Source organism: Hemitrygon akajei, chromosome 12 (genome assembly GCF_048418815.1).
Source record: "Hemitrygon akajei chromosome 12, sHemAka1.3, whole genome shotgun sequence".
NCBI classification, from domain to species: Eukaryota; Metazoa; Chordata; class Chondrichthyes; order Myliobatiformes; family Dasyatidae; genus Hemitrygon; species Hemitrygon akajei.
The window spans coordinates 97,138,484-97,164,812 of NC_133135.1; the positions used below are offsets into that span (position 1 = coordinate 97,138,484).

General features: G+C 41.9%; 1 protein-coding gene across 5 annotated transcripts in view; it reads right to left on the reverse strand.

Moving 5' to 3' along the window:
* rabgap1l (RAB GTPase activating protein 1-like) overlaps window positions 1-26,329 on the reverse strand; it is a 587,017-nt gene that overhangs the window by 169,941 nt on the left and 390,747 nt on the right. For all 5 annotated transcript variants that reach the window (XM_073063719.1, XM_073063720.1, XM_073063721.1 and 2 more), the window contains one exon: window positions 19,392-19,433. In XM_073063719.1, coding sequence (XP_072919820.1) covers window positions 19,392-19,433 — 42 coding nt within the window. The remainder of the gene's footprint in view (window positions 1-19,391; window positions 19,434-26,329) is intronic.

Consider the following 26,329-nt stretch of genomic DNA (forward strand, 5'->3'; position numbering starts at 1 on the left):
GTGTTGGCTGGTGGGGAGTGGGGGAGGTGGTAGGTGAGGACAAGAGTAACCCTATTCCTGGTAGGGAGGTAGGAGGATGGGGTAAGAGCAGATGTGCATGAAATAGAAGAGATGCAGTTGAGGACAGCATTGATGGTGGAAGAAGGTTCTTTGAAAAAGGAGAACATCTCCTTTGTTCTAGAATGAAAAGCCTCATCCCGAGAACAGATGTGGCGGAGATAGAGGAAATGAGAGAAGGGGATGGCCTTTTTACAAGTAGCAGGGTGGGACAAGGTATAGTCCAGGTAGCTGTGAGAGTCCGTTGGTTTATAATAGACATTGGTGGATAGGCTGTCTCCAGAGATAGAGACAGTGAGATTGAGAAAGGGAAGTGTCAGAAATGGACCAGGAGAATTTGAGGACCAGGTGGAAGTTAAAGGCAAAGTGGATGAAGTTGATGAGCTCAGCATGGGTACAGGAAGCAGCAGCAATGCAGTTGTCGATGTAGTGTAGGAAAAGTGTGGGACGGTCACCAGTATAGGCTTGCAACATACACTGTTCCACGTAGCCAAAAAACAGGCAGGCATAGCTGGGACCCATGCGAGTGCCCATGGCTACACCTTTTATTTGAAGGAAGTGGGAGAACCCAAAGGATAAATTATTTAGAGTGAGAACAAGTTCCACTAGGCAGAGGAGAGTGGTGGTCCAGGGGTACTGGCTGGGTCTGGTATCCAGAAAAAAAAACAAGAGAGCTTTGAGTAAAAACACAAAGTGCTGGCAGAACTCAGCAGGCCAGACGGCATCTATGGGAGGAGGTAGTGGCGACGTTTCGGGCCGAAACCCTTCATCAGGAGTGAAGTAATGTGGGATGGTCAAGGGGAAATAAGAAGCTTTGAGGTCTTCCTGGTGGGGGATAGAGGTGTACAGGGACTGGACATCCATAGTAAAAATAAGATGATTGGGGGGGTGGGGGGTAGGGACCTGCCGAAGCGTTTCGGCCCGAAACGTCAACTGTACCCTTCCCAGCTGCTGCTTGGCCTGCTGAATTCCTCTAGCATTTTACGGGTGTTGCTCAGATTTCCAGCATCTGCAAATTTTCTCTGGTTTGTGATTGAAGCCTACCTTACTATCACTACTTATTTAAATATAGCTTTTTACATATTGCATTGTACTGCTGTCGCAAAACAGCAAATTTCACGACATGTGCCAGTGTTATTAAACCTGATTCTGATTCTGGCTCACCTGGAGTACTACATGAAGCTTTGGTCACTACAGTTAAGAAAGGATATAGATTGACTGGAAATAGTTCAGTGACTGATTCCTACAATGAGGAAGTTGCATGCTGCATGATTGAGCAGAATAGGTCTATAGCACTGGAGTTTAGAAGTGACCTTATTGAAACATAATATGAGGGGCTCTGATAGAATTGATTCTGAGAAGAATTTTATAATCACGGGGGTGTCAGAAACTTGGGGTAGATTATCACAATAAGTTGTCATCCATGAAAGAGATTCTCTGAGGGTCATACTGTCAAAAACCAATATAGCACAAATATAGACTGCAGCCAATCAGTGAATGGGAACATGAGTAGAAGCAGCAATTTCAGTTAGGTTCGTGACTGAAAATGAAAAAAGACAGTGCTTTGTGGCAGTTTTTGGAGTTGGACTGCTCCCAATCGGTGAACAGAATTCATTAAAAAGAGCAAATAAAAATAAGGTAATGACAAATTGAGCAGCTATTGTGTGAACGGGCCAGTGTTGGAGTGGCTTTGGTTCATCAGGCTTGAGTAAGTATCTGGTAAGTTTCTTCTTCTTCCTTATTCTTCATTCCTCAACTGCTAGGGCAAGTTAATACAATGAGAATGGTTTCAGGGGACGTGTTCCATTCTGTGTGTGAGACCTCCAGCCTCCCCAATAACCACATCTCCATCAGGTACACCGTGTTGCAGCTCCCCAAAGAACGTTGAGGAACTGGAGCTGCAGCTCAATTACCTTCAGCTTGTACAGGTGACTGAGGAATTGAATTGACTTCATTTCTTATATCCTTTACATACACGAGGAGCAAAAATCTTTACATTATGTCTCTGTCTAAATGTGCAATGTGCAATTGTAGTAATTTATAATAAACAGAACAGTCAATGAAACATAGAGTACACTTGAATCAGCATGAATTTATCAGTCTGATGGCCTGGTGGAAGAAGCTGTCCCTGAGCCTGTTGGTCCTGGCTTTTATGCTGCAGTACCATTTCCAGTATGCTAGCAGCTGTAATAGATTCTGGTTGGGGTAACTCGGGTCCCCAATGATCCTATGGGCTTTTTGTTTTAAACACACCTGTCCTTGTAAATGTCCTGAATCATGGGAAGTTCACAACTACAGATGCGCTGGGCTGTCCACACCACTCTCTGCAGAGTCCTGCGATTAAGGGAGGTACAGTTCCCATACCAGGATCGATGCAGCCAGTTAGCATGCTCTCAATTGTGCCCCTGTAGAAAGTTCTTAGGATTTGGGGACCCATGCCAAACTTCCTCAGCCGTCTGAGGTGAAAGAGGCGCTGTTGTGCCTTTTTCACCACACAGCTGGTACGTAAAGACCATGTGAGGCCCTTGGTGATATGGATGCTGAGGAACTTAAAGCTGTTTACCCTCTCAATCCCAGATCTATTGATGTCAATAGGGGTTAACCCATCTCCATTCCTCCTGTAATCCACAATCAGCTCCTTTGTTTTTGCAACATTGATACAGGGAGATATCACCCCAAAATTGCAGGAGGCAGGTAACAGGATGACTGTCAGGAGAGGGAAGGAGAGTGGGCAGCCAATGCAGAGCACCTCTCTGGGCATTACCTTAATAATAAGTTACCACTTTGGATACTGTGAGGAGAACGACCCACTGGGTCTCTGGCATTGAGTCTGTTGCTGTGGCTCAGAAGAGAGGTGAAGAAAACTGCAGTTGTAACAAGAGATTCAATAGTTAGAGGAATAGAGACAAGATCTGTGGACATGATAGAGATAACCAGATGGTAAGCTGCCTCCTGGTGCCAGGGTCAGGGATGTTCCAGATCGGGCCCATGGCATTCTAAAGGGGAAGGGGTGAGCAGCCAAAAGTCTTGGTACATATTAGCACCAATGATATAGGTAGGAAAAGTGAGGAGATCCTGAAGAAAGATTTTAGGGAGCTAGGTAGAAAGCTGAAAAGGGTACTAATCTCTGGATTGTTGCCTGTGCCATGCGGCAGTGAGGTTACGAATAGGATAATTTGGCAGATGAAGAACTGGTACAGGGGGCAGAGGTTCAGATTTCTGGATCATTGGGATCTCTTCTGGTAGGATATGACCTGGACAAGATGGACGGGTTCCACTTGAACCTGAAGGGGGCCAATAAACCTTACAGGCAGGTTTGCTACAGCTGGTCAGGAAGGTTTAAACTAATTTGGCAGGGGGAAGAGAACTGGAGTGATAGGGTTGGATGGGGTAGTTGATTTACAAACAGAGGCAGTGTGTAGTGAAAATATTAGCAAGCAGAGGCTGATGACGGGAAAATTGCAGTCAATGTGATGAGTTGCAATCTAAAAGGACAAAATCAAAAAGGGTGATGAATACAGGAATAAAGGTGTTATATTTGAATGTGTACACTATACGGGATAAGTTAGATGTAGCAGAGTTATGGATTGGCATTTGTGGCATTGTGGGAATCACTGAATCGTGAGCTTACCTACAAGTACACACATAGTATCAAAAGGACAGACAGGTAGGCAGGGGTGGCTGTTGGTAAAAAATGAAATTAAATCAGTAAAAAGAGATGACATTGATGTAGATGAAGATGTAGAATAACTCTGGATAGAGCTAAGAAACTGCAAGGGAAAAAAAACACCCTGATGGGTGTTATGTACAGAACAGTAGCAAAGGTGTAGTCTACAAAATATAATGGGAGATACAAAATGCATGGCAAAAGGGCAAGGTTACAATACTCATGGGGATTTCAATATGCAGATATATTGGGAAAATCAAACTGGTGCTAGACCCCAAGAGGGGGAATTTATAGAGTGCTTATGAGATGGTTTTTTTTTAGAGCAGCTTATGGTTGAGCCCACCAAGGGATCAGCTAGTCTAAATTGAGTGTTATGCAATGAACCAGAATTGATTAGAGAGCTTAAGGTAAAGGAGCCTTTAGGGGAAGTGATCATAATATGATTGAATTCACCCTGCAATTTGAGGAGAAGCTGAAGTCAGATGTATCAGCGTTATAGAGGAGTAAAGGGAATTACAGAGGCATGAGAGAGGAGCTAGCCAAAGTTGATTGGAAAGAAACACTAGCAGGGTTAACAGCAGAGCAGCAATGGCTGGAGTTTCTGGAAGCAATTCGGAAGGTGCATGATAGATACATCCCAAAGAAGCAGTATTCCAAAGGTAAGATGATGCAACTGTGGCTGACAAGAGAAGTCAAAGCCAAAGTGAGGGCATATAATTGAGGAAAAATTAGTAGGAAGCTGGACAATTGGAAGCTTTTAAAAACCAACAGAAGGCAACTAAAATAAATCATAAAGAAAGAAAAGTTGGAATATGAAGGTAAGCTAATAACATTGAAGTGGAAACAAGAAGTTTCTTCTGATACATGAAGTGTAAAAGAAAGGCGAGAGTAGATATCAGGCCGCTGGAAAATGATGCTGGGGTAGTAATAATGGGGGACAAGGAAACGGCGGATGAATTGAATAAGTATTTTGCATTGGTCTCCATTGTGGAAGATACTAGCAGTATGCTGTAAGTTCAAGATTGTCAGGCAGCAGAAATGCTTGGGAAATTGAAAGGTCTGAAGGCAGATAAGTCACCTGGACCAGATGGTGTACACACCAAGGTTCTGAAAGATGTGGCTGAAGATGGTGGAGGCATTAGTAATTATCTTTCCAGAATCAATGGATTCTGGCATGGTTCTGGAGGACTGAAAAATTGTAAATGTCACTCCACACTTCAAGAAGGAGAATAAAAGAAATTATAATCGGCCCTCATTATCTGTGAGGGATTGGTTCCGGGACCGCTCGCGGATACCAAAAAACACAGATGCTCAAGTCCCTTATTTAACCTGTCTCAGTGCGGTGGTCTTTAGGACCCGGCAGAGCTCTGAATCTGCAGCATTTCTGTTCACGAAAATAATCACGATCACGATTGAAAATAAAGTGGAAATAATAAAGCGATCGGAAAGAGGTGAAAAGTCATCGGTCATTAGAAAAGTGTTAGGCTATAGTCGGTCAACGATTGGAACAATTTTAAAAGATAAAGCGAGAAAGGCTCTGCCCCCGATGGTAGGTACAATTATTACTAAGCGACAGTGGTTTAATTATTGAAATACACACATTTCTTAAGTGTTTTATATGCATAGAAAGGTAAAGTATATACTATATACTAAGACAAACGTTTGACTAACTGACGCTAAATAATACCAGATGTAACTGTTCCGACTTACTTAGTAAGAGAACTTACGTTTTTTTCCGATCCCGATCCACGATAACCTACACACATCCTCCCGTATACTTTAAATCATATCTACATTACTTATAATACCTAATACAATGTAAATGCTATGTAAATAGTTGTTATATTGCATTGTTTAGGGAATAATGACAAGAAAAAATGTCTGTACATGCTCGAACAACAAATGCTGGAAGAGCACTTCTGGGTTTTCTTGATTCGCGGTTGGTTGAATTCGCGCATGCGGAGCTCATGGATAAGGAGGGCCGACTATATAGGCCAGCTAGTCTGACCTCAGTGATTGAGATGATGTTGGTGTTGATTGTTAAGGATGCATTTTTGGGATACTTGGAAGTACTTGATAAAATAGGCCGAAATCAGCATGGTTTCCTTCAGTAAAAATCTTGCCTGACAAATCGGTGGGAATTCTTTGAAAAAATAACAAGCAGGATAGACAAAGGAGAATTGGTAGATGTTGTGCCCTTGGATTTTTAGAAGGCCTTTGACAAAGTGCCACATGTGAGGCTGCTTAACAAGTTGAGAGCACATAGCATTACAGGAAAGATACAAGCATGGATAGAGATTTGGCTGATTAGCAGAAGGCAAAGGGTGGGAATACAGGGAGCCTAGTTACTGTTGGTGACTAGTGGCGTTCCACAGGGGTCTGTGTTTGAGGCGCTTCTTTTTATGTTATACGTCAATAATTTGGATGACGGGAATTTTGCGGACAATACAAAAATAGGTGGAAGGGCAGATACTGTTGAGGAAATAGAGAGGCTCCTGAAGGACATAAGACAGATTAAGAGAATGGGCAAGAAGTGGCAGATGGAATACAGTGTCAGGAAGTGTATGGGCATGTACTTTGGTAAAAGAAATTAAAGCATAGACTATTTTCTAAATAGAGAAATAATTAAAAAAATCTGAGGTGCAATGGGACTTGGGAGTTTTTGTACAGGATTCCCTAAAGGTTAATTTGCAGTTTAAATTGGTGGTGAGGAAGGCAAATGCAATGTTAGCATCCATTTTGAGAGGACTAGGATATAAAAGTATGTTGAGGTGTTATAAGGCACTGGTGAGGCCTCTGTTGGAGTATTGTGCGCAGTTTTGAGCCCATTATCTAAGGAAGGATGTACTGACATTGGATAGAGTTCAAAGGAAGTTCTCAAAAATTTTCCAGGTTTGAGAGATGTGGAGAAGATGTGTCCTATTGTGGGGGAATCTAAGGCCAGAAGATGCAACTTTTAAATAGAGGAACGTCCATTTGGAACAGAGACGAGGAGGAATTTCTTTAGCTAGAGTGGTGAATCCATGGAATTCATTGCCACAGGCAGATGTGGAGGCCAAGTCATTAGGTATATTTAAGGTAGTGGTTGACTAGTCAGGGCATGAATGGATACGAGGAGAAGGCAGGAGATTGGGGCTGAGAGGAAAATGGATCAACCATGATGAACTGGTAGTACAGACTTGATTGACCAAATGACCTCCTTTGCTCCTATATCTTATTGTCTTATGATACAAGTCCTTAGGACCAACAAGTCCATCCCAACCAGGGTGATCGCCCATCTAGCCCCAATTTCCTGTGTTCGACCCATATCACTCTAAACCTCACTAAACCTTCCATGTACTTACCCAAGTATTCTTAAATGATACTATTGTACCTAAACTAATTCTTCTGACAGTTCGTTATATACTAATCATCTTCCGTGTAAAATCTTTCCCCTCTCATTCTAAATTTATATGCTCTAGCTTTGGACTTTTCTACCTTGGGGAAAATACTACTCCATCCATCTTATACATGTCTCTCATAACTTTAAACATTTCTATAAGGTTAACCATTCAGATCTAACCTGTAACTTAGGTCCTCTAGATCTGCCAACTCCCTAGTAAACTTTACCTACATTATTTCCAATGTAAAGATAGCATGGTAACCAAACCTGTACACAGTACTTAAACTATGTAGTATAAGTGTGGTCTCACCAACAACTTTTACAACTGCAACATAATGTCCGAACTCCTATACTGAATGCATTGACTGATGGAGGCCAGCATACTAAATACGGTACCCTTTTCACCACCCTGTCTCCCTGTGACATCACTTTTAAGAAACTACGTACTTACACTCATAAGTCCTTCTGTCCCATTACACTCCCTAGTGCCATTACATTCATAGTACAGGTGCTACACTGGCTTGACTTTCCAAATTGCATAACTTAACACTAAATGTATGGAAATCTGTTCCCTATTCCTCAGCCTACTTCTCTAACTTATCAAGATTTCCTTGTAATCTACAATAAATTTCTTCACTAACTACAATACTTCCTAATTTTGTGTCATCTGCAAAATTACTGATTAAGCCTTATGCATTTGTACCCAAGTCACTTAAATAAATAATGAATATCAAGAGTTCCAACACCTACCCCTGCAGTACACCCTAGCCACTGACATTCATTCTGAGAAGCAACCTTTAAACACTACTCTCTACTTCCCATCTCTGAGCCAATTTTGAATTCACCTAACTAGCTCTCCCTGAATTTCATGGACCTAACTTTCCAGACCAGCCTACCATGCGGGAGTTTGGTAAAAGCCTTGCTATTTACCAATAGCAAAGGCTATTGGTAAATAGCAATAGCCTTTACCAATTGGCAAATAAAGAACATCTGCCGCCCTCCCCTCATCTACTGTGTCGACTCCTCCTAATCAGACTCTGTCTATCTAAATACTGGCAGATCCTTTCCTTCAGAATTCTCTCCAGTAACTCCACCACTACTGCTGTCAGGCTGACTGGCCTGTGGTTGTTCACTGGCTTGTTCAACGGAACAACATTAGCCAAATTCCACTCTTTGGAAACTTCACCAGTGGCTAATGATGAAACAGATATCTTCGCAAACGCCTCTCTGATTTCTTCACTAGATTCCTACACAGTCTGATGATGCAGACTGTCAGGCTCCCACATTCCGGAGATCTATCCTCCTTACCTACTCACACATTATTCACATTACCTGCTCGTGGAGTTTACTGTTATGTTAATCACCACTGTCTACATACTCCTGCACAAACACCAAAGCTGCACTGGGAAGAGACTTGCAGCATCATCAGCTCTCTACAAAACAATCATCCAGATGGTCTCTTCATAATTGCAGGACACTTTTGAACAGACTAACTGGTAGATGCTGAAGGAGGCGCAGATCTTGAGGAATATGTTTTATCTGTCACTGGCTACATCTGTAAGTGTGTAGGTGATGCCAGTGCCTCAAGAACAGTTATTTCATGGCCCAACCTGAAGCCCTTGCTGAATGCAGAAATATGCTCCCTACTAAAAGCTTGGGACACTGCCTTCAAGTCTGGAGACAGAACAGCCAGGAGAAACCTCATCTTAGGCATCAAGAACGCAAAGACAACCTACATATAAAAAATTCAGGAACATCCATCCAATAATGATCCCCAGTGTCAAGGGCATTATTGACTATGCAAGAGAAAACATCGTTGATTGTTCTAGTGATGCCTCTGTTCCTGATGCTCTAAACAACTTTTATGTATTCTTTGAAGCATGCACCATAACAACAGCCATGAAATCTATCTCCTCTTCCAGGTGAGTAGCCACTGTTTATAGCAGCAGCAGACGTGAGAAGGACTCTACAGAGAGTCGATCCCTGTGAAGCTGCCGGGCCAGACAACATCTCAGGTGGAGTCCTCAGGGAGTGTACACACCAGCTCTTCACAGATATCTATAACACTTCACTCATCCAGATTGCTGTCCCCACATGCTTCAAGTCAGCCACATCATTCATATACTGAAGAACTCTATACCTTCAGAGCTAAACAACTACCACCCAGTGGCACTGATGCCAATCACCACGAAGTGCTTTGAATGGCTGATAATGGCACATATCAAAAACTCCTTTCCGGCCACACTGGACACTCACCAATATGCTTACTGACTGAACATGCAGCTGGCCCTGACACACCTAGAAAACACGGACACATGTCAGAATGCTCTTTCTGGATTTCATTTATTTTCCCACAGACCTCGGTGAACAAATTTCTACTCCTCAGTCTAGATACCCCACCGCGCAACAAGGTATTGGACTTCCTAGCCAATAGATCTCAGACAGTCAGGATGCAGAACCACTCTTCCCTCCCCATGATTCTCAACACAGCTGTGTGCTGAACCCACTGTTACATACTTTGCTCGTACATGGCTACACAGCCAAATACCAAGTAATTACATTGTCAAATTTACAGATGACACAATAGTAGTGGGGGTTCATCACCAACAAATACAAGACAGCCTACAGAGAGAAGTTGGAAGGCCTAATGCCACATAAATAACCTCTTCTTCAATGTCAACAAGACAAAGGACATGGTTATCAACTTAAGAAGTACTCACATCACTTTACTTTATTGTCACCAAACAATTGATACTGGTGCGTACAATCATAACAGCGATATTTGATTCTGCGCTTCGCGGTCCCTTACAACCCTCTTTAACATCAGCGGCACAGCAGTAAAAACTGCGAAGCCTCAAACTCCTGCGAGCGCACATCTCACACAGCCTCTCATGGTTCCAGAAAACATACTACACAATATAAAAAAACCTCACCTATGCTTCTACTTTTGGAGGAGTCTGAAGAAAGCTGGACTATGGTCATAATACTCATGACCTTCTACAGAGAACATCCTAACATGCTGCATTGCTGCATGGTACAGAAACTACAGTGGACAAGGCTCTACAATGGGTAGTCAAAACTACTCAGTGGTTCACTGGCATCAGCCTACCTACCATCCTTTTATAGTCAACAAGGGATTTGCTCAATCCTAAACTCCTAAAACCAATGTATGCCTTCTTTTTCTTGAAGGGAATCTCAATATCTCTTGTCAGCCAAGTTTAACCTTCACCTGAACACAAGCACTTGCTCATCTTACTTTTAAGACTCCCACTTGTCATTCACTCCTTTCCATTCAACAGGTTCATCCACTTGACCTCTGCTAGATCCTATCTAATTCTCCAAAATTAGATCTGCTTCAGTTTAGGACCTTAACCTGTGTACCTGTCCTATCCTTTTCCATCTCTTCCTTAAAAATAATAGAATCATTATTACTAGAGCTAAAGTGCTCCCTGACTTCAACTTCAGTCACTCACCCTGTCTCATTCCCTAAGAGGAGGTACAATATTGCACCTTCCCAAAAAGGGGCCTCTATATATTGACTCAGGAAACTTTCCTAGAGACACTTCACAAATTCTACCCCGTTCAGGTCCTTAACAATCTGGGTGGTCCAATCAATACTGGGGCTATTAAAATCTCCTACTAATACAAACCTATTATACTTAAAATGAACAAATTTTCTACACACCTATTCGCCAAGTTCACACTGATTATAATACAACCCTACTGCCCCACTAGAGTGACCTCCCTCCTTCTTGTTGCTAAGTTCTACCAGCAATGCCTCACCGGATGATCACCAAAGAACGTAATCTCTAAACACTGCTATTATGTCCTCCCTATCATCCCATCCTTGCTCACCTGTACCTTTTCTCTCAGAAAATTGTGAATCTTTTGTATCCATAATTCCAGAGAGCTGTGGATGCTGAGCTATCAAGTGCATTGAAGGCTGAGACAGGTAAATACAGGAAATTAAAGGTTATGGGAAAATGTTAAAGTTGAGTTTATTGACACATGTAGAAGTATAGGTGTGAAGAAAAACTTACTTGCAGCAGCATCACAGGCGCATATCACATAAGCAGCATTCACAAAAAATCATAAATGAACCATAGCATTTATAAGAAAAAATGAAAGCCCTTTTAGTGCAAAGTAATCAACATGGTGCTAGGGTTGTGTTAGCTGGTTCAAGAACAGCTACTTCTCAACCATTCAGTTCTTGATTTGAAGAGAAGTAACTGTTCTTGAAGCTGATGGTGTGGGACATCGTGCTTTTGGTAGGAGGTGGGGATCATTGATGATGGATGTTACCTTCTTCAGGCAGCACCTTTTGTAGATACTACCATTGGTGGAGAGGAATGTGCCTGTAATGTACTGAGCTCAGTCCACTACTCTGTACAGCTTCTTACATTCCTGCACATTTCAATTGCCATACCAGACCATGATGCTACCTGTCAGGATACTTTCAAAAATATGTCTGTAGAACATCAGAGACATGCCGGACCACTTTACTCTCCAAAGAAAGTAAATAAATTGGCACACTTTCCTGATGATTGCATCTACGTGCTGGGTCTAGGACAGGTCATCTGATACGTTAGCAGCCAGGAATTTATAGCAGCTGACTGCACCCTTGACCTAATGTAGGCATATGTTTGCTCTCCTTCCCCTTCCTGAAGTCAACAATCAGTGTACTTGTGACAAATGGACTGAAAGTGAAGTTGACATTGACACCTTTAGCAAGTCTGATCACTTGGCTGTACTTTTATTCCCACCATATAAGCAGAGACCGAAGACTGCTGTACCAGTGGTGAGGAACCTGTAAGTATGGTCAAGGGAGGCAGATGAGCATTTATAGGATTGCTTATAGATAAATAGAAACTGCTCCCATTGCTGAAAGGAGGTCTATGAAGCATAAAATGAAGGTGAATAGCAAAACAAAAACTGTCAAGAGATAAATCTTGATTACATTCTATCACTGCTGGAATTCTTCATGTCAATGTTCTATGCTTAACCATTTCCTTTATCATTGGCTTTTCTTCTATCAAGAGTTCAGAAGTGATGATATACAAAGTGCAATTCAATTTGCAACTGCTTAGCAAATGAGACAGCTTGTGTTTGTATGCAGCAAAACTCAGACAATATACAAACACACTGTTGATAAGTGGCCAGCAACATCCACACCACAAGAGTCCTATGCAATGACCACATCCAGCAAGACATAAATAATTTAGGTGGTGTTGGTGGTGCCAATCAAATAAGTTCTTCATCCAGTTAGTGGCAATGGATTCACCCAGGCAAATAGCAAATTTGCCATTACTCTCGAGTCATGCCTTGATGACAATGTAATGGCAATAATCTGTCAGGAGGTGAACCATTGACCACAGGATAATGAGTGTCAGACCTGCACTCCCAGCCATAGTATTAACATTGTGGGCCCAGTTGAGTTTTGGTCAATGAGACTCCAAGGATATTGATGGTGTAGTACTAGAAGATGATAATACCATTGAATGTTAAGGATACATGGTTGGACATTGTTGTTGGAGATGCTCATTGCCTGGCATGTACTCGCCATTAACCCAGTGGAGAGGGACAACAGCTTTAAATTGCTGGCTATTGACATATTCGAGGACTTGTCCTGGAATCAGCACCTAGATGCAATCACAAGGAAGGCACATAGGCCTCTTTACTTTCTTAGAAGATTAAGAAGCTTTGGCTTGTCAATAAATACTCTAAAAAGTTCAATGTTCAAAGCACATTTATTATCAAAGGATGTATACTATATATAATATTGAGATTCAACTCCTTACAAGCACCCACAAAACAAAGAAACCTAATAGAACCCACTTAAAAAGATTGTCAAACACCCAATGTGCAGGGGAAAAATCATGCAAACAATAAAAGCAAACAAATAATATTCATGACTGAATTCAGAAGAGAAGTGAAGAAAAGTTCTAAAGATGTACTGTTGAAAGTATCCCGACTGATTGCATCATGGTCTGGTAGGGCAATTTGAATGCACAAGAATATAAGATGCTACAGAGAAGAGTGGACTCAGCCTAATACATCAAAGGGACAACCCTCTCCACCATTAATAGGATCTACATGAAACGCTACCTCAAGAAGGCAACATCCATCAATAATAAACTGCACCAAAGTTCAAACTAAATTTACCATCAAAGTACATATATGTCACCATATACAACCCTGAGATTCATTTCCTTGCAGACATACTCAATAAATCCACAATAGAATAATAAACATAACAGAATCAATGAAAGACTGCACCAACTTCAGTGTTCAACTAGTGTGCAAAAGACAACTGTGCAGAAACAAAAAGGAGGAATAGTAATAATCAGAATAACAAATAAATAAACAATAAATATTGAGAACATGAGATGAACAGTCCTTCAAAGTGAGTCCATTGGTTGTGAGAACATTTCAATTATGGAGCAAGTGACGTTTCATGTAGGGGCTAATCAGTTAGATGTTTTGTTCCGCTTTTTGTGGATAAGATATATCTGGGCACCTTGGTGGCTGAGTCTGGAGCAGAAGCACCACACCAAGATGTTTACGTATCCACAGACTTTGCTGTATCCAGTGATTTTAAATATTATTTGATATCACATGGAGTGAAGGTAAGAATTAATCGGTTTCTGTAACAGTGGAATTCTCAGGAGGAAATGGAAAAAACTTATTCATTTTGTACTTCTGGTAGAAGCTGCCTGCAAATATTTCAGTCTTTCTACACCCGAAGGCGATGTTGTTCACAGAATTACCTCCTTGCATCACTTGCTTATGAATATGTCATTTATGAGCAGGACAAGGCTACAGCTCCCTAAGCCTACTCCACCATTCAATAAGATTTGGGCTGAGCTGATTGTAGCTTCAGCTCTACATTCCTGTTTACTTCATTAACATTTCACCCTCTAGCCCATCAAGATTGTGTCCACCTGAAACTTGAAAATATTCAAAATCTCTGCTTCTATTGACCTTTCCTGAATAAAGTCTCAAATAATAATGACACTGAGGAAAATTTTGCCTCATCTCTGCATAGAATGGCTGACCCTTTATTTGTAAATATAGATTCATAGAGTTATACAACACAGAAACATGGCATTGGAACTAACTCATCTATGACAATCAACACTAATCTCATTTGTCAACATTTGGCCCATATAACTCTGAACATTGCCTATCCATGTGCCTGTTCAAATGTCTTTTAAATACTGTAATTGTACCCATTTTTATCTTTCTCTAGCATCTCATTTCATAATCTACTTTCCTTTATGTGAAAAACTTACCCCTCAGGTCCTCTTTAAATCATTTCCCTCTTACCTTAAACTTAAGCCCTTTAGTTCTAGATTCTCCTTTCCCTATTTACCCCTTTCATAAATTTTATAAATCTCTATGAAGAGATTCAGCCCCCTGCACTCCAGGGAAAACAGATGGTGAATGGTTTACTGGGAAAATAAGTAGGAGAATGGGACTGATGGAAATGCTCTGTAAGCCATCTCAGATGTCATTAGCTGAAGTGTCTCGTCCTATATCATGTGAAACTGAAAAACTGCAGCCACAAATATACTAGCAGATGCTCTGCAACAATTTTTTTAATCTTCTATTTATAAAAATAATCTGCAACATTCTCAGTGTTCGTTTGAACGTACTCAACTCAAACAGTTTGATGTGCTCTGGGACAAAGCAGTCTTTCACATCCAGCAGAAGGGCACCATGGCTGTTGTGTGTTTACAGTGTGCATTATCTAGAAAAGCAATGCAGTGACTGAGTATTTGAATGTAATAGGCAGTAGTTCATAACAATGTCTCTTCCTTCCAGATTTCTGATTAACAGTTTTTTTAGTGTATTATATACAGAAATGGGTGCCACTGAATCTGTGTGCATGCCTTTATATTTCAGGTGCACGGAAGGATGTAAACATTGTGGGAAGCACAGCAAGTCTGACAGTGCTTCATGAAGAGTTTTCCAAAGAAATCACACCACATGGTATATACGGAGCACTTACATGGTCACTTAAGAATGAGTAGTTGAAAAGTGGTCTGGCCCCGACTGCTTCATTTTTACCATGGATGTTCAACCCTTGTACACCTCCATCCCCCATCAAGAAGGCCTCAAAGCCCTCCGCTACTTTTTGGATAACAGACCCCACCAGTTCCCCAGCACCACCACACTCCTCCGGTTGGCGGAGCTTGTTCTAACTCTCAATAACTTCTCCTTTGGTTCTTCCCACTTTCTCCAGATCAAGGGCGTAGCCATGGACACTCGCATGGGCCCCAGCTAGGCCTGCCTCTCTGTGGGTTATGTGGAACAGTCTATGCTCCAAATCTATAGTGGCACCACTCCCCAACTTTTCCTCTGCTACATTGACAACTACATTGGTGCTGCTTCCTGCACCCATGCTGAGCTCGTCAATTTCATCAATTTTGCTTCTAACTTTCACCCAGCCCTTAAATTCACTTGGTCCATCTCGGACACTTCTCTCCCCTTTCTTGATCTCTTGGTCTCCATCTCTAGAGACAGACTATCCACTGACATCTTCTACAAACCCACTGACTCCCATAACTATCTTGACTATAACTTTTCCCACCCTGCCCAATGCAAAAATGCTGTTTCCTATTCCCAGTTCCTCTGTCTCCGCCACATCTGCTCCCAGGATGAGGCTTTCCGTTCCAGGAACGTTTCCGTTCTCAAATGTCCTCTTTCTTTCAGGATCGTGGTTTCCCTTCTGGCGTCATCAAAGATGCCCTCACCCGCATCTCCTCCACTTCCCGCACTTCAGCCCTTAACCCATCCTCCCGTCACCACAACAGGGACAGGGTTCCCCTTGTCCTCACCTACCACCCCACCAGCCTCCGGATCCAACACATTATCCTCCGCAACTTCTGCCACCTTCAACAGGACCCCACCACCAAGCACATCTTTCCCTCCCTACCCCTCTCAGCTTTTCACAGGGATTGTTCCCTCCGCGATTACCTGGTCCACACGTCCCTCCCCACAGAACTCCCACCTGGCACTTATACCTGCAAGTGCAAATGCTACACCTGTCCCCACACCTCCCCCCTTCACCTGCGAGTCTGCTGGAGTCGTCTATTGCATCCAGTGCTCCCGGTGCGGCCTCCTCTACATCGGCGAGACCTGACGCAGATTGGGGGACCGCTTTGTCGAGCACCTACGCTCTGTCCGTCACAATAGACAGGACCTCCCAGTTGCCACCCACTTCAACTCTGCCTCTCATTCCCATCTAGATATGTCCATACATGGCCTCCTTTACTGCCATGATGAGGCCAAACTCAGGTTGGAGGAGCAACACCTCATCTACCGTCTGGGTAGCCTCCAGCCTGGTGGTATGAACATTGAATTCTCCAATTTCCAGTAATTCCCTCCCCCTTCCCCTATCCCAGGTCCCTCTCTGCTTCTCTCCCCTTTCAACTTTCTGCTTCTTTATCTCTACAGTTCTTTCATGCTTATCCCCACCCCCTCCCCCCTTTATCTTTCCTCTGATTGGTTTTCCACCTGGCACCTCTAGGCCCTACCCCCCTCCCCTTTCTATAACTGGGCTTCGGCCTTCTCTTCCCCCCCATTGCTGATGAAGGGTCTCGGCCCGAAACGTTGGCTACTCTTTTCTCACGGATGCTGCTTGGCCTGCTGAGTTCTTCCAGCGTTGTGTACATATTAGTTGAAAAGTGGACTGGCCAATGTTGTCCATTTCCTGCCAGACACAGGAGTGTTCTAATCAAAATGACGATTACTTAGAAGTGGATAAAGGACAATCAATCAAAAATTGAGTAGTTCAATTTATTATGCAATGTAATAAAGCATCTAATTGATCCACCAAATTTCTTAAACTCACCACCCATGGAGCAACAAAACAACTCCAATAAATGACAGATTACTAGAGGTACAAATGGAAGACAATGGCTGATGGGAAGCCCAGAGATTGGTCTTATTGAAAAGGTAGGGAACCATGACAAGGAACCTGGAGGTCAGCATTGGCACCAAGTCATTCAGTTGTTGTCTGAAACAGCCTCACACTGCCATGGGAACATGGTGATGTTAAGTGGAGAGCTGGTGGATTCAGATCCACTAGTTCATAAGGATCTTGGATATGGAAATGGAGAGGTAGTTCCTGTACCATATTGAAATACTGTGTCCAATTTTGGTAACCCTACTATAGGAAAGATGCCATTAAGCTGAAAAAAGTGCAGAAAAGCTATATGAAGATATTGTTAGGACTTGAGGGATTGAACTATGGAAAGAGGTTGAGCAGTTTGGCACTTTATTCAATGGAGCATAGGAGAATGACGGGTGATCTTACAGAGAATTACAAAATCATGGGGGACAGAGATAGGGTGAATATAAGCAAGTCTTTTTCTCAGGGTTGAGGAATCAAGAGTTAGAGGGTATAGATTTAAGGTGACAGGGGAGAGAGTTAATAGGAATTGAGGGGCAAGTTTTTCCACTCAGAGGGTGGTAATATATGGTGACATATACGTACTTTGATAATAAATTTACTTTGAACTTTGATATTTGGAATGAGCTACTAGAAGAAGTGTTTGAGGGAGGTACATTAACAACATTTAAAATGTTTAGGGGGATATGGGCCAAATGCAGGATTAGCTGCTTCCATTCTATATGACTCTATGCACTGATACACTATAAGCATCTAAGCACTGTTTTCATGCTACATGAAAAGATGGGAAATGAAGGAAAATGTTTTGCCTAAAGTCAACATTTCCATCTGAGGAAATGTGGTGAGTCATCACAAAGATGGAATTACATAAGAAAAAAGGTGGAAAAAGATGTTGAAACACACACACCAACAGTTAAGTGCATGAACCCAAGGATATTTTAATAATGGACATGACAATTTTACAAATGGCAGACAGTGGCAGCAAAGTACATTGACAATGAAGGCTGGGAAAGAGAGTTACCATTAAGAAGTTGAATTTTAAAATAAAATTGAGATTGGGCTGTGAAGTTACAAACATCAGGCTAAGCCCAGAGATAGCCCAGTGTGATCAATCACCAATCCTTCTTCTTATAAGCACAGAAATGTACATTTCAGCCTTAACCATGCTGACAGGCATCCATGCCTGTTTACACAAATGTCACATCCCTTTATGCCTTTCTTAGCCAAAGACCTGTCTAAATGCCTTTGAAACATTATAGTTGTATCTTCCTTCACTACCTTTCCTGGCAGCTTGATCCAGATAACCACCATCCTCTGTGTGAAAACCTTGTTTTCAGGTACTGTTTAAATTTCTCCCCTCTCAACTTAAATCTATATCCTCTAGTTCTAGACTCCCCTGACCTGGGAAAATGATTTTGGCTTATCCACCCTATCTATGCCTCTCTGCCCATCTTGATTTTATTAAGATCATCCCCTGGCCTCCTACATTCCAGTGAGAATAAAGCCAGCCTATCCAATCTTTCATAATTAAGGCACTCCATGCTGATAAACATTCTGGTGAATCTCTGCACTCTATTGCTACCACACTCTTGTAGTGTGAAAACCATGATTGTATACACTCCAAGTGTGAACTAGACAATATTTTGTACAGCTGCAACATGACATCCCAACTCCTATACTCAATGCCTCAGACTATGGAGACAGCATATCTAATGGCTTATTCATGACTCTATCTATCTGTATTTCAAGTTTCAGGCAGCTATGAACTTGCACCCCAAGTTCTCACTGTTTGTCCTATAAATTTGACATCCCTCAGTGCATCACGTCACACTTGTCTGAACTAAATCCCATCTTCCATTACTCTGCTTGATTTACTAAACTGATCTATGTTCCACTGTGTACTTAGATAATTTTCCTTGCAATCTACAACTCTATCAATATTTGCCAATTTACTAAACATATAACGACATTCCCATCCAAGTCATTTATTATACAGGTCCCAGCATTGATCCCTACACCGCTTGTTACAGAGTTCCAGTGAGAAAAACACATCATTACCCTCTGCCACCTACTATCAAGCCCATTTAATAATAGAAACTGAGTCATACAAAGATTTTCAACTTTTGATTTAAACAGATCAATAACATTCCACCGCAGGAAGTGTGAGTTCTAGGGTGCTAGACTGGATAACATAACAAAATTGGGTTTAGTAAGTTGTGGATGTGTTAGGTTGGTGTCGAAAACATGGCTGCCCTAGCACATCCTGGGACTGTTTTGATTGTTGATGACATGTTTCAATGTACATGTGACAAATAGAGCTAATCTCATCTTAAAAGTGGTTAATGTTTGTTTTTATTTTTCTATCTTACCTTCAGTAGAGCCAGGGCCACATTGAAAATGATGCTGAGTCCCTGCAAAAACAAAGAAAAAGCAATGTTAAAACTTGGGACATAACCATTGACTCCTTTAAATATCATCAACACTGCTAAAGATAAAATTTAGGATAATTCCCTCCGGATCCTCTTCTTGAAAGCTCCTGCTTTCACACCTATGTTGTCCTTGATTCTTCTGACTCTGGGTGTTCACATATCAGATTATCTGTCCTGTATCCAGTAGATATATGCAAACACAAGGAAAGCGTATCAGCATCTTTACTTTCTTGAGAGATTAAGGAAGTTTGGGTTGTAACTGAACTCTTAACAAGCTTCTACAGATGAACTATTGAAAGTATCCTGAATGGTTGCATTATGGTCTGATGTTGGGAGGTTATGAAGGGTAAAGTTTAAATGCCTGGTTCTTTCTCTGGCAGTCATGAAAGACTGTGCCAGAGTCAGTCTCCCACAGATAATATCCAGTGCATCCCAGCAGCATAAGGCAATCAAGAATTCTTCCATATCAAACATTTCTTGCAGGTTCACAATCCATAAGACCGGAAGACAAAAGAGCAGAATTAGGCCCATAGAGTCTGCACTGCCATTTGATCACAGCTGATCCATTTCCTTTTCAACCCCATTCTCCTGTCTTCGTCAGAAGCTTTTCATGCCCTGACTTATCAAGAACCTATCAACTTACACCTTAAATATACCCAATGATCTGGCATCCACTGCCCCTGTGGCAACAAATTCCACACATTCACCACTCTTTGGCTAAAGAAATTCCTCCTAACCTCCATTCTAAATGGTCATCCCTCTATTCTGAGGTTGTGCCTTCTGGTCCTATACTGCCCCACTATAGGAAACATTCTCTCCACATCCACTCAATCTATGCCTTTCAACATTCGATAGGTTTCAGGTGATCACTCCTCATTCTTCTGAATTCCAGCGAGTACAGGCCTAGAGCTGTCTAATGCTCCTCATATGAGAAGCCTTGAGTTCCCTGAATCATTTTCATGCACCTCCTTTGAACACTCTGTTTTGCACATCCTTTCTCAGACAAGGGGCCCAAACCTGCTCACAATACTCAAACTGAGGCCTTACCAGTGTCTTATAAAGCCCCAGAATTACATCATTGTTTTTATATTCTAGTCTTCTCGAAATGAATGTTAACATTGCATTTGCTTTCTTCACCACCAACTCAATCTTCCTTTAGGGAATCCTGCATGATGACTCCCAAGTCCCTTTGCACCTCAAATTTTTGAATTTTCTTCCCGTTCAGAAAATAGTCTGTGTTTTTATTCCTTCTTCCAAAGTGCATGACCACACACTTCTCAACACTGTATTCCATCTGCCACTTTGCCCATTCTCCTAATCTGTCTGTCCTTCTGAGCCCCCCCCCCCGCTTTGAACAATCAGATTGCCTGACTGCATGCAGTAATTGGCCAAAAAGTATATTCACACACCAATCACCTCGTCACTTTGTACCTCTTCCAAATTTGCTCCTCACTGATATTTGAAATCACCAGTGGAGGGAGCTTAGGAGCAACCCAATCAGTGAAGCACGCCACTGAATTTACTATGAGCACAACAACCTGTGTTCAGGTGACCTGCGTTATAGTCATTTCGGTTATGGACATTCAGCCTTATGGAATTCCCAAATCACTACAAAAATCTGAGATATGGAATAAAATTTGTTCTTATGGAAGTTAAGCATGAAAAAATTAAATATGCACTTGTCTAACCCTGTTCCAAACTTCAATGCTTCACATTTGCAGGGATTGAATTCCATTTGTCAATGCACATTCCATCTGAATTATACCCTACTGTAACCTTAAAAATTTCTTTACTATTCACACTGCCACTAATTTTCATGTCATCTGTAAACTTTATAGCATACCTTCTACAAGCACAAATAGGAAAAAAAACAAGACATTCTATTAATTTTTATTATTTTCAACTCTCATTTCTTGATGCATGTGCAGAAAATATTGCGGTTTTTTTAGCACAGATGGTTCATTTTATTGCCCAGTATATTTATTTACTTCCTCAAGTTTTTCATATATTTACCTTCAAGATGTCAGTAAGTTCAGCAACTTCTTCCCCTTTGCCATCTGATTTCTGAATGAACATTGAACCCATGAACATGATCTCACTACATTTTTGTTTATTTTTGCACTACTTATTAACTAATTAATATATATACTTTCTATAATTCACAACTCTTTTCTATTACTATGTACTGCATTGTACTGCTGCCACAAAGACAACAAACTTCACGACATATGCCAGTGATATTAAGCCTGATTCTGATTCTGTTTAAGTGCTGTTATTTGTTGAGAGTTGTATCAATAAATTACCTTATCTATATTTGATATGCACTTGGAAGTATATGTTTCAACTTAGAATGAATTCTGGAATGTGATAAGCATCTGCAATCTCATATGCCTCCAAACACAGCAGCTGACAACTTAGGAGATTGCCTTGACAGTTTCAAAAGCAAATTCTTTGTGCCCTGAACCAGCAGCTGTGATACTCATTGTTATTGTTGAGAGAAAAAACATCCCATAGGAATGCAAAAGATAGGATTCAGGTTATGGAAATTTACTATATGGAGAGATTTTTTAAGAACACAACCCCACTGTAACTCCAGTTGTCGATTGGAGTACTACGCAGATGCACCAGAAATGATCCTTTGCTGGTCTGGCAAAGAGCTTTATGAAGCAGGAAGTTTTTCGATGGGAGTCATTGATTGGAATACTGTAAAGATGTGATAGAAGCATTCCTGCGCAGGTCCAGCAAAGAGCTTTGAAAATCAGGAAGTTTTCTTGATGGAAGTCATTGATTGGAGTACTGTGTAGATGAAACAGAACTGGTCCCGCGCAAGACTGGCAAAGAGCTTTAAAAACCCAGTCTCTATAAAAGAGGGATACCGCCTAGTGGAGCAGTCGTCGTGGGAGCGGTCATCGGAGTAGTCTTGAGTCAGAATAGTAAGGCTTTGGCTCAACAGAGCTTTGGTGAGAACAGGCAGAGGCAAAGTAAGTAAGTAAGTTCATTCCTTGTTTGCTATTTAAATCTTGAGAGTATGGAGGGAATGTCTACAGAGCCAGTATCCTGCTCTGATGCGAAGTTTCCAGGAACCTTCCAGCCTTCCGATGGTCACATCTGCGCCAGGTGCATTGTGATGCAGCTCCTTGGATACTGTGTTAGGGAACTGGAGCTGCAGCTCGATGACCTCCTGCTTGTCAGGGAAAGTGAAGCAGTGACAGACAGGAACTCCAGGGAGGTAGTCACCCCAAGGCTACAGGAGACAGATGAATGGGTAACTGTCAGGAGAGGGAAGGGACAGCAGTCAGATAGTGGAGAGCATTCCTGTGGCCGTCCCTCTCAACAATAAGTACTCCATTTGAGTACTGTTGGGGGGGGGGGGATGACCTACATGGGGGGAGCAACAGCAACTGTGCCTCTGGCACTGAGTCTGGCCCTTTAGCTCAGAAGGGTAAGGAACTGAAGAGGATGGCAGCAGTGATAGGGGACTCTATAGTCAGGGGGGACGGACAGATAGGTGATTCTATGAACACAAAAGGAAACATGAATGATAGCTTGCCTCCCAGGTGCCACGGTCTGCGATGTTTTTGAACGTGTGCACAATATCCTGAAAAAGGAGGGTGAGCAGCCACAAGCAGTGATAAATACTGGTATCAATGACACTGGTAGAAAAAGGGAGGAGGTCCTGAAAAAAGAATACAGGGAGTTAGGAAGGAAGCTGAGAAGTAGGACCTCAAGGGTAGTAATCCCGGAATTGCTGCCTGTGCTACATGACAGTAAGGATAGGAATAGAATGAGGTGGCAGAAGAATTGGAGTGGGGGCAGGAATTCCGGATAATTGGGACCTCTTCCGGAGCAGGTGGGACCTGTAAAAAAGGGACAAGGTCTTCCGAACAGGATCACTAGAGCTGTTGGGAGTAGTTTAAACTAATATGGCAGAAGATGGGAACCAGGATGACAGAGCTGAGGATGAGTCAGCAGGTTTACATGCAGATGATGGATATAATACAAATGTAAGGAAGGACAAGCCAATGATTGGATACAAATGCAGAGAGAGCAAAAAGTTAGATTGTACCACAGGGGCAAAATTCAGAAGGGCGAAGAATGCAGAACTTGCGGTGCTGTATTTAATTGAACTCCTGCAAAATTAGAGATTGGTCAGTTTGACATTGTAAGCATCACTGAGTTGTGGCTGAAAGAATGCCACAGTTGGGAGTTTAATGTCAAAGGATATACTTTGCATCAAAAGGACAGGCAGGAAGTTAGAGGCGGTGGTGTCGTTCAGTTGGCAAGAGGTGGAATTACATCTTTAGAATGAGGTGACATAGGGTCAGAGACTGTTAAATCATTATGGGTGGAGTTAAGAAACTGCTAGGGTAAAAAAAACCATTACGGGAATCATATATAGGCCTCCATTTAGTAGCCAAGATGTAGAGTTGAGATTGCACAGGGAGCTGGAAAAGGTATGTACTAAGGGTAATGGCACAATTGTAATGGGGGACTTCAATATACAAGGGGATTGGGCAAATCAGGTTGGTGTCAGATCGTAAGGGAGGGAACTTGCTGAATGCCTATGAGGTGGCTTTTTCGAGCAGTGCTTGAGCCTACTCGGGGAAAGGCTATCTTAGATTGGGTGCTGTGTAATAACCCAGATCTTAATGTAAAGGAATCCTTAAGAGGCAGTGATCATATGATTGAATTCATACTGCAATTTGAGAGGGAGAAGCATAAGTCACATATCAGCATCACAAAAGAATAAAGGTAATTACAGAGGCATGAGAGAAGAGCTTGCTTAGGTGGATTGAAGGAGGATACTGGCAGGGATGACAGCGGAGCAGAGATGGCTGAAGTTTCTGGGAATAGTTCACAAAGTGCAGGGCAAACATGACCCACAGAAGAAATATTAATTTGGGACAAATTGGGGCAGATAAACTAAATGGATACTTTGCATCTGTCTTCACTATGGAAGACACCAGCAGTGTGCCAGAGGTCTGTGAGTGTCAGGGAAAAGTGAGTGCCATTATAATTACAATTACAAAGGAAAAAGTGCAAACTGAAATACCTTGAAGTGGATAGATAGACTACATCCCAGAGTTCTGAGAGAGGTTGCTGAAGAGATAACAGATGCATTGGTAATAATCTTTCCAGAATCACTTGATTCTGGCATAATCCCAGAGGACTATGTCACTCCACTTTTTAAGAAGGGAGTAAGGCAAAAGAAAGGAAATTTCAGGCCAATTAGTCTAACCTCAGTGGTTGGGAAAGTGTTGAAGTCTATTATTATGGATGAGGTTTCAGGGTACTTGAAGACTAATGATAAAATAAGTCAAAGCCAGCATGGTTTCTGTAAAAGGAAATTTTGCCTGACAAATCTGTTAATGTTCTTTGAGGAGGTAACAAGCAGAGTGGATGTTATTTACTTGGATTTTCAGAGGCATTTGTAAGGTGCCACACATGAAGCTGCTTGACAAGATAAAATCCTATGGCATTACAGGAAAGATACAGGTATGGATAGAGGAATGGTTGACAGGCAGGAGACAGTGAGTAGGAATAAAAGGGGCCTTTTCTGGTTGGCTGTGAGTGACTACTGGTGTTCCTCGGGGATCAGTAATTGGGACCACTACTTTTCACATTGTTTGTCAATGATTTGGATAATGGAAATGATGGTTTTGTGGCAAAGTCTGTAGATGTTACAAAGTTAGGTGGAGTGGTAGGTAGTGCTGAGGAAGCAATGTGATTGCAGCAGGACTTGGACAAATTGAAAGAATGGGCAAAAAAGTGGCAGATGGAATATAGTGTTGGAAAATGTATGATAATGCATTTTGGTAAAAGGAATAATAGTGCAGACTATTATCTAAATGGGGAGAAGATTCAGACATCGGAGATGCAAAGGGACTTCGGAGCCCTCATGCAAGACTCCCAGAAGGTTAATTTACAGGTGGAGCCTGTGGTAAAAAAAGACAAATGCAATTTTGGCATTTATTTCAAGGGGAATAAAATATAAATGCAAGGAGATAATGCTGAGCCTTTATAAGTCACCAGTCAGGCTGCACTTGGGGCACTGTCAACAGTTTTAGGCCCTATATCTCAGAAGGGATGTGTTATCATTGGAAAGAATCCAGAGGAGGTTCACAAAGATGATTCCATGAATGAGGGGTTAACATATGAGGAGCATTTGGCAGCTTTGGGCCTGTACTCACTGGAATTTAGAAGAATGCAGGGGAACCTAACGAATGTTGAAAGTACGGGATAGGGTGGATGTTGGGAGCATGTGTCCTATGGTGGGAGTATCCAGAACTAGTGGGCACAGCCTCTAAATTGAGGGGCGAAGTTTAAAATCAGAGGTAAGGAGTATTTTTTTTAAGCCAGAGTGATGAATCTGTGGAATGTTCTGCCACAGACTGTGGCGGAAGCCAAGTCCGTGGGTATATTTAAGATGGAAGTTGATAGCTTCTTGATTGGTCACAGCATCAAAGGATATGGCGAAAAGGCAGGTGTATGGGGTTAAGTGGGATCAGGGATCAGCCATGATGGAATGAATGGCCTAATTCTGCTCCTGTGTCTTATGGCCTTATGGTAACCTGGGGGTCAAATGCATAAAAATACAGGCATATTATTTATGATGAATAATCAATTTCATGAGTTAGGCCAGACCTTTAGGAACTGTCCTTTTTTTGTAAAAAAAGAATCACTGATTGATGCCATCATCCAGATATAATAAGACAAGGATAGTGGTCATATCATTGCAATTTTCAGGATGGGAAAGGTGCTGTCTGACTCATTCATGAGTTTGTTGTTTTTATGATGTGGTTAATTTTTACCAGTTCTCACTGCTACAATGCTACTGGTTCTTTTATGGTTTGAAGTGATCTCTTCCTTGCTGAAGC